This window comes from Babylonia areolata, chromosome 14 (genome assembly GCF_041734735.1).
Source record: "Babylonia areolata isolate BAREFJ2019XMU chromosome 14, ASM4173473v1, whole genome shotgun sequence".
Taxonomy (NCBI): domain Eukaryota; kingdom Metazoa; phylum Mollusca; class Gastropoda; order Neogastropoda; family Buccinidae; genus Babylonia; species Babylonia areolata.
In genome coordinates this window covers 34,025,840-34,035,867 of record NC_134889.1, presented here as the reverse complement: position 1 = coordinate 34,035,867, position 10,028 = coordinate 34,025,840, and the positions used below count along the sequence as shown (strand labels likewise).

Genomic DNA, 10,028 nt, shown 5'->3' with positions numbered 1-10,028 from the left:
GAGGGGTGTGAGTGTGTGCTCGAGCTCTAGAAACAGAGATCGTTCGTTTATTTATTTATCTATTTATAGTCTGTTCATCAAGGATCATGATATTAGACTGAAGAGACTGCAGAACAAGAGAAACAGAGAGAGATGGAGAAATAGAGAGACAGACAGACAGAGAGACAGAGACAAAAGACAAGAAAATGATCTGTAAGAAAGACCAGCAGACAAGAAGAAAGGGGTGAGGTACGAATGGGGAGTGAGGAGGTGGGGGGCGGGGATTGTTGAGGTTGGCGAGGGGATAGTGTGGGGGAGGGCATCGTTTCTTATACTTATAGCCGTGAGTTGTTGCCTAAAATGTTGCTCGCGCACTTGTGTGCGCACGTGCATGACTAAATTCTCACTGTTGTAAAGGAAAATACATCACACACACACACACACACACACACACACACACATACACACATACATACATATATATATATATATATATATATATATATCCTAAAATACTGTAATTCAAATTGATCAATTGATGCCATGCAAATCATATCAATCGCATTCATAACTGTTCAGTTTACGTAATCTATTTCGTGATGAAAAAAAAACAAAAACACAACTTATCTTTTAATAAATTCATAAAACTTTGGGAGGGTGAGTAACTTTCTGTTACATCTGTAACATATTGTCAATAATTTGAAGTTTGATGTTTTCTTGCAAATTATCATAATGAATATACATATTATTTTTTTTATACAAGCTTAAGTGTTACCGCGCACACGTGTGTGTGTGTGTGTGTGTGTGTGTGTTCACACTGTATTTTTTTGTTATCAATTTAAGAGTAACTAAAGTTAAAAAGGGCATGGCTGAAGGAATGTGCATCTTAAAAAAGCCAAAATGGTTGTGTTTTTGTTGTGTTTTTTTCCCCCCTAATTAATACGACACAACTTTGTATGAAGAGACAGAACAAAATGTATCATCTTTTCTTCTTCTTATCATTGTCATATCTATCATATATCAATATTATCATATCAATATTAACTTAATCAAGGCATCTGGCCAGATAAAGCCTTTTGCATGCTTGAAGTGCGGAAGAAAAAGAGAGTCTTCACACATATATACTAGCATTTTCTCACAATGAGTGTGCAATGCTTGTCAGTTCATAAGTCAAAAGAAATGACATCTTTATCTTGTCATCTTTATCATTATTATTAATATCACAGTTATAAAATCAAATGTTCCTGTCATTCTCAATGGGCTAGAATTCATCCCTAATTCCAGATTCTGTGCACTGTCAGTCTCATAATGATGATGTATGAGTACAACGCAATGATTTTCTGTCTTTATAAGGAAAAAACAAACAAAAAAACTCCATGCAAATTCAGTATTATTTTAATTTTCTTGATAATTTCTTGATTCACTGTATCTTGTAGTACAAGGGTTGTTGTTGTTGTTTTAATTATTTCTTTGTCAATCCGAATTCATTGAAATTTACGCTGAATATGAACAGGATTGTACTTAGCTTCACCCTCACTCCCTCTGTCTCTGTCTCACACACACTCACAGGCACACACACATACACACACACACACACACTTAGGTGAGAGTGTGTAGGTATACATGTGTGTGTGGTTGAGTAATAATACAGTACTACAACAAAACGTAAAAAGTTCTGCACAAATACAGTCCATACACTGAACACACACACATTATCATATTACTGTTCCCCCTGATCTTGTCCCCCCCCCCCCCCCCCACACACACACACAGACACACACCCTCCCCCCCACCAAACCCCCCCTCTCCCATTCTTCCTTGAAGGCATTCTCAGTCAGACATTTCCTTCCTCAATTTTTTTTTCCATACATAAATTTTCTGTCTTTGTGCTCTGTTTGTTTATATATATCACAATGATGATCAAGCAGAAGCAACAGAGCGAGAAAAACAAGAGAAAGTAGGAGAATAATGACCCTAGAGCAGTAGGAGAGGCAGAAGAGGAGGAGAAGAAAGGAGAAAGAGAGGAGGAGGAGGAAGTAGAGAAGAAGGAGAATCTGAATATGAAAGGACGAGGAGGAGACGAAGAAGTCGAAGAAGATTCATGAAGATGACGATGGAGAAGAAGATGAAAATTATGGAGGAGGAGGAGGCTGTAAAGAGGAAGGAGGAGGCTGAGGAGTAGGAGGAGGAGGAGGGGGGGGCGGGGGTAGAAGAACATGAGGAGGGGGGGATATAAATAATGAATGAAAGAAAGAAATAAACAAATATTCTTTTACAAGAAGAAGAACAACAACAGTCTGACATAAAAAAATTTAAAAAAAGCTGAAAAACACACACACAAAAAACCAACAAAAAAGGAACAGAAAGAATGAAAGAAAGAAACAATTTTTTGTTTGTTTGTTTTGTTGTTTTTTGGGGTTTTTTTTTACAAGAACAACAGTCTGACATAAGAATTTTTAAAAGTTTTAAAAACAAGAACAAGAAGAAAAAAAAAGGGGGGGGGAGGAAGATTATATATATATATATATATATATATATATATATATATATATATATATATATATATATATATAAACAAACAAAGCACAAAGACAGAAAATTTATGTATGGAAAAAAAAAAATTGAGAAAGGAAATGCCCAACTGAGAATGTCTTCAAGGAAGGATTGGGGGGGCCGGGGAGGAGGGGGGGGGGGGGGAGTGGATTAGGGGGAGGAGATGAGGGGGAACAGGTGTGTGTGTGTGTGGGGGGGGGGGGGGGGGGCGGGTAGGGAAGACAGGAGGGCTCCTAAGTGTTAGACTTAGAACTTGATGTGTGGGGTGTGGTCCTCTCTCTCTCTCTCTCTCTCTCTGTGGCCACAAGGGCATGCACGTCTTTGTCCATGAAGGTGGATATATATACACATATTCAAGTGGCAGGCCCCATTATATTCTTCTTCTTCGTCTCCTTCTTTTTCTTCTCATTATGATTATCATTATCATTATCGTTGTTGTCATTGTTGTTGTCATCATGTTATCTAGAATTACCATGAAATGAAAGCATCATTTATAATCATTTTCGTCATTATAACTATTATTCTATTAATTTAATGGTTGTTTTGTTGTTGTTTTTACTTAAAATCATATTATTACTATTATCATTATTATTATCACACACACACACACACACACACACACACACACACACACACACACACACACACACACACACATATATATATATATATATATATATATATGTATAATCATCATTATTTCTATACTGTTTATTTTAAATTGAATGTAAAAAATCATAATAATGTAAACATACGAGCACGTGCGTACATGTATAATCTATATGCTGTACATATATTATTTATTAGTATTCACTTCCCGTTCATGTAGTGATGTACAAAATGTACACAATACCAGAATACAAAAGCAGCAGGTGCACAGGGGATAGTCAACTTATAATAGTCAACACAAAAACGGTACACTTGACAGTGTTCAATACAACAGGGATGGAAAATGTGATTTTTTTGCTGTTTTCAACTTTTTCCTTTTTTTTTTTTTTTTTTTTTTGTTTCAAAATATTCATTATATTTATATATTAAAAATGTTCTGATTACAATGACTTAGGCCAGTAATGTAGGGAGAAAATAATGAACAAAACAACAACAAGGATGTGATGTTGGGACTCTATCAAAGTATTATAGTTTATACTGCTGATGTGTCTTATGACAGGAGAAAAAAAAAAACCGCAACCTTCTGGATACGTGCCACCAGCCCCAGTAATAAAGGCCTGTTCTGTGTTGATTCAATGGCACACTTTTGCTGAACAATGAATGACACACTTTTGCTAAACAATGGATCTGAGAGTGAAACTTTTAGATTGTATTGTATCTTGTATTTCTCAGATTTTATCACGACAGATTTCTCTGTGTGAAATTCGGGCTGCTCTCCCCGGGGAGAGTGCGTCGCCACAATACAGCACCACTCTTTTTTCTTTCTTTTTTTTGGTATTTTTTCCTGCATGCAGTTTTATTTGTTTTTCCTATCAAAGTGGATTTTTCTACAGAATTTTGCCAGGAACAACCCTTTTGTGCCGTGGGTTCTTTTACGTGCGCTAAGTGCATGCTGCACACGGGACCTCGGTTTATCGTCTCATCCTAGCGAGTAGCATCCAGACCACTCAAGGTCTAGTGGAGGGGGAGAAAATATCAGCGGCTGAGCCATGATTCGAACCAGCGTGCTCAGAGTCAGATTCTCTCGCTTCCTAGGCAGATGTGTTACCTCTAGGCCATCACTCCACACATTATCTCTATCTCTCTAGAAGCTTTCAACTTCTCCATTTTACCCTTATTGAATCACTATAATAAATTTTTCTTTCTATCAAATCCCATATAAATTGTGCTTTTTATTTATAACGCATGCTGTCTCAAACGTTCAATCGTAACTTAACAATAACATAAAGTGCATGAAGTGATTAACTGACCTATCATACCTCAACAACAACATAAAAAGTATATATATACATATATACATATATATATATATATATATATATATATATATATATATATATATATATATATATATATATATATATATATATATATGAACTGGTTGATAATAAGAAAAGATTTTCTTCATAATGAATTTTAGGACAGATGGGGGTGCACATAAGTTATCTCTTCATCTAAGGTTTAAAACTACATATTTGTTGCACAAAACACTTGTTGTTACTGTTTAAAATTAAACTGACTAAAGGACACATGATATGTGGGGGTGGGGGTGAAAGGGTGTAGGAATAAAAAGTTACAATCATTACAAACACATACAATCTATATGAATTAACGTGACGAAAGTGTTGTTGGCATACTTATGCGAAGTCATTTATCAGTTTAAACTTTAATCCTGTTCGATAGGCAAGCCCTCTGATAACTGATGACTGTGACTCAAGATCAGTGACATCACTGTACTAGGAATAAAAGAAAACCCAAACAGATAATAATGTTCACCAAACAAAATGAAGAACAACAAAAAACACACTCTTAACAAGACAACAAGGACAGTCCTGCAGCAATGATGTGAGCGAGCGCCGACTGATCGCAACAATACCAATTTGTATGCTTAAGAAATGTATTCATAATTTCATTTTAAGTTTCTTCTTTTATTGTTTGAAATCTTTTTTTTGTGAAATATTCATCAATTACGCAGAAAACGAGGAGTTTCTTTACATTCGTTTGCTTAACAGTTAACGGATGTTAGATTTTATAACAATCAACACGTTTCATTAATCGGTCTCATAGCAGTGGAGATCTTTGTCATTTGTGAGATCAGAACTGATACATGTCCTTGTTGCATATATATCTTATATGACATTATTTGGAACTTTTTTTTTTCTGAAGTGCTCTTATAATGGTTATGTAATTTGATATATTTTTAAACGTTGTTTATTTTCTGTAATCAAGGAGCATGTAATCACTAATAAGTAATATGTTCTGTACAAAAAGTCAGTTTTATAAATTACAAGCTGCTTTGTATTCAATAATCAATCATGCAAAATTTGTTTACAATGCAACAACAACAACAACAAAATAAATATGACTTTATTCTCCACACATAGTTTATATATATCTTCTTTCTTTTTCTTTTTTTTCTGAATTGTTTGCCAGTTTTTAGGTTGCTTGTAAATTCTGAAAACAACTTTACAAGCTTATCTAGTTCAGTTCTATGTATTGGTGTTGTGAAATCTTTCGTTTTTGGTGTCCACCTTGTTTGGGATATGAATTTACATTATAACACTACTTTTAGACCTGCCAGTACACACACACCATCTTACATTCTATGAATATTGCACACAGCACAATACAACAGACATACTGCAACATATATACCTTCAGCCCCGCCCCCCACCCACCCCACGCCCTCCTGCCGCAATTTTTTTTTTGTTTTAATCCCAAGGTCACATGTTGGTCCCCACCTTTGGAGAGTGACCCATATTCTGCTGTCAGTACTGCACACACAGCTCTCAAAAGAAAAAAAAAAAAAAAAAAAAAAAAAAGCTTCATGATGCCCAGTAGAAGCGGAAAAAGCAGTCTCACAGGCACACAGACACGTACTGCATGCATGCATGCTGGATCCACCGTGTGCAATATATTTCAGGGATCCAATCCATCTTCCCTGCCAAATCCCCACTCTGCCGTCAGCGTCAGCGTCAAGGACTTCCGCTCCAAACATGCGCATAATTCATTACTTGGATTCTCTGAACTAAGAGTCAAGCTGGTGTCTGTGTCAAAGTGAGGTTCTGTTGTGCCACGTTTATTTCCCTTGTCTGTTGATCCATCCTCTCCTTCCTTATAAATGATCAAATTGCGTGATAATAATGGTGATAATTTGATGATAATGATGATGATAATGTTGTGATGATGTGGGATGATAATGTGGTAAAGCTAGCATTGTTTTAAGTCAAGATCATATTCATACTGTTGTGATGTTCATGATGTTGGGGTGATAATGTTGTAATGATGATTGATATTGATAATGATGAGGTGATAATGATGATGTGGTGATGATATTGCTGTGATGATGATCATGATGTAGTGATGATAATTGATAGCGTGGTGATGATATCCATAGCCTGATGATAATGTTGTCTGATGATAAATTACTATAAATAAATAATTTTCTTATAATGTACAAACTACAATATTGCAGTACCGCTCTTCCTTTTCTTCTGTTTGTTTGTTAACATTTCTATTCAAGATTCAGACAAAGACTACAAGTACAAGTAACACATGTATACACACACACACAGCATCACTCAAGACACTGAAAATTGCTAAGACAACAGACAAACAGTTAAACTATTTAAAAAAAAAAAAAAAAAAAAAGACCATAAAAAAAAATTACACACACAGATCGAATGTACACTGTAGTGTACAATTATAATCATTTGATGTCCACACATTGCACGTACAGACTCACAGACCTGTAGAAACACACACGACTACAAACACTGTGTGCACATGCAAAAACACATGCACACAACACATACACACACATGATAAAGGATCAGAAGAAGAGTGACAGATATGGTCCATTAAATCTGGCAACCATGGTATAAAAACTGTAACATATGAACATGCAACAGGACACATTCTGAAATAAGTTTACACTTTAAAAGTGTAACTTAAAGTAAACTAAAACATCTAATCAAACTGACACAAACCCACAGTCATGTGCACATAGCATGAACATGCTCATCACACATATGTGACACACACACACACACACACACACATACAAATGACACACACAAATACTAGAAACACACAGATTGAACCTCACAAGAGGAACACAAATTCCGCAACAATGTGGTACATCCCAACAGGATTTTTTCTGTCTGAAATACATTATATTGTAAACAGGCATACTCACATATAATTTGTTGTATTCCTTGCCGTAGAAAGTAAAGCCCTTGCTGAGAATGATGACCCCTGACCCGCCATCATCAGACTTCTTTGTGGCAGCATCCCCAGCCTGCTGACCGAATGGATATAACGACAGCGACATTGTTGGTGACAGCAGACCACTAAACAACAACACAACAAACAGGACAGCAGCGAGGGAGGTGGATTTGCCTTGTTGAAGGAAGGGTCTTCGCCTCGGGACTAGAGTCAGAGAAAGCACTCGGCAGAAGGACGTCACTGAAGCATCCACATACATCATAAGGTCGCACCTTCACAAACGGCTGCGCCGTCAAGGTGAAAGAGGAGGTCGACGCCGCAGACGAAGATGTAACTGACGTCTTCGTCGTTTCTGATTCTTCAGCAGAGATGACAGCAAAGGTAGGAGCAGAAGCGGAGAGTGAGATGAGAGATGTGATGGCAGCATAGTCCAAGCAAAGCCAGCAGTCTGACCAGGCGGCCGTGGAGGAGGAAGTGGAAGCCGGTGCAGCAGTCTCGTCGAGAGGGCCGATGCTCAGGCGGAGTAGGAGCGGAAGGTTACAGGCGGGGTCAGGTGAACTCATGACGGCAGCTGAAGCTGGTTCCTTCCGAGTCCTCCCTGGCTAACCTCCAATTTCTCCACAGACACACACCTCAGACATCTCCAGTCGGCATGCACTGGCACCTCGTCACTGTCATACTGTGGCCGCTCACAATGACAGTGATGGACATGCGACACTGCCTTCAACCACAACAACAACACTGAGGACGACCACCTCACCATGCCCCCAAACACCACACGGCCAGCACTGATGTCACACTGATGGCTGATGTCACACTGAGCACTGATGTCACACTGAGCACTGATGTCACTGACATGATGAAGTCTAGTTGTCCAGTCACTGGGCGTCAGTGCAGGAATGCCCACTGACTCCACTGGTGGCAAGTCTCTGCTGCCTGCCTTCCTTCCTTCTTTCCTTCCCCTTTCTCTACAGGGAGTGTTGGCTGTGTGCTGTGTGTCCACCACTACTGCTGTGTATTGGTGACGGAGCTCTCTGGGCTGCTTCTGCCGTCAACTGATTGGTCTGAAACACACACACACACACACACACACACACACACACACACACACACACCAAACACAATCATTATGCAAGTGTATAACCACAAGTGACAGGGGTGATTTTTGTTTACAAAGAAAAAGGAAGGAAGGAAGTGTACACACACAAACACACACATTATGCATGTGCACACACACACACACACACACACACACACACACACACACACCACACATACATTATGCAAGTGCATAACCACAAGTAACAGGGGTGATTTTTGTTTACAAAGAAAAAGGAAGGAAGGAAGAAAGTGTACAATCATCATGTGTGTGAAAATCACACTGCCACATCTCTCCATGCACTCACGCCACACCTCCTCAACATCCCCGACAACACACGTCCGCTCTTTGTAGGTCTGAACACATCCAACCCATCCATTGTGCTACGCCAGTAGGCGTGTTGTCGGCCAGTGCACACCATCCCCGTTATCATGTGCTGTTTTACTCACCACACATTCACGCCAGACACAAACCGTGTGATCGGAACTTTAAGAATTTTTAGCGCCTACCACCACACGTGGCGGTGGGAGGGAGAGGGGGGGGGGGCATTTTCTGCCACATTTAAAAAACAACAACGGGACATAACTTCTGGCACTGAAGTTTCGTAACTTTTTACATGGCAGTGCACTTCATCGATTGATTCCGTAAACTTTTCAAATTGATGTAACGTAACGATCTCTGTACGTACAGAAAGATCTACGTACCTTCCGCAAGAAGAAGCCAGCAACATCCTGTTCAAAGTTCGTTCTCTCAAGAACAAAGTTCGAACAGCTTTCATTCTGGGTCTAATGGTTGGCACCTCTGCTGTGCAGCTAGCTATCCAGTTCTCAGTAAAAGTGGAACACGACCGTAAAAGCAGTGTAGAGAGGGGCTCGGCAGTGCATCCAAAACCTTATTATACACGGTGTGAAGTGGTGGGTGTGGTCAAAATCCTGAATCCCACAGGCCACAGCTGACGAGACCAGCTTGCCAGCGATATAGATAGTTCCTTCCTGAATCTTTGGGTGAAAACAGAACTTGTCTGCCCTCTCTGGAAGCTGAGATGGGCGCAATTTGCTGACGGAGCCCCCCAATGCTTACACTGCCGGTTGGAGAAACGCTTCACACTAACGGCTTGTATGTGTGTGTCTGTGTGAGTGTGTGTGTGTGTGTGCGTGTGTGTGTCACACAGTGCTCGCTTGTGAGAGGTTCGCTCCAACAATGACGTCACGAGTTTCCAATTTCGGATTCGTGGAATAAGGGAGGCTACTCGACGGGTTTTCTCTCTCTCTCTCTCTCTCTCTCTCTCTCTCATTGTGTGCGTGTCTTGGTTTTTGTTTCGACAAGTTTATGAATTCATTTCTGTTGCATGATTTTAGATAGTCCTATTTGCGTCAAATACTGTCATTGATTACGATATGTGATTTTTTTTTTCATATATATTGGCCTTACGGTATTTCATATCAGAACATTTGAACTCAGCCTAGTGGGTTGTTTGTTCTAAGTTCATTTTAACTGTAGG

The 10,028-nt window shown here is 39.0% G+C and overlaps 1 protein-coding gene across 1 annotated transcript in view; it reads right to left on the bottom strand.

The window, feature by feature from the left end:
* LOC143290007 (protein mesh-like) overlaps window positions 1–9,664 on the bottom strand; it is a 57,226-nt gene extending 47,562 nt beyond the window's left edge. Inside the window, exons 1-2 of the mRNA XM_076599321.1 lie at window positions 9,232–9,664; window positions 7,400–8,492 (exon numbers count right to left, since the gene is read on the bottom strand). Coding sequence (XP_076455436.1) covers window positions 7,400–7,690 — 291 coding nt within the window. The 5' untranslated portion in view covers window positions 7,691–8,492; window positions 9,232–9,664. The remainder of the gene's footprint in view (window positions 1–7,399; window positions 8,493–9,231) is intronic.
* Window positions 9,665–10,028: the final 364 nt, after the last annotated feature.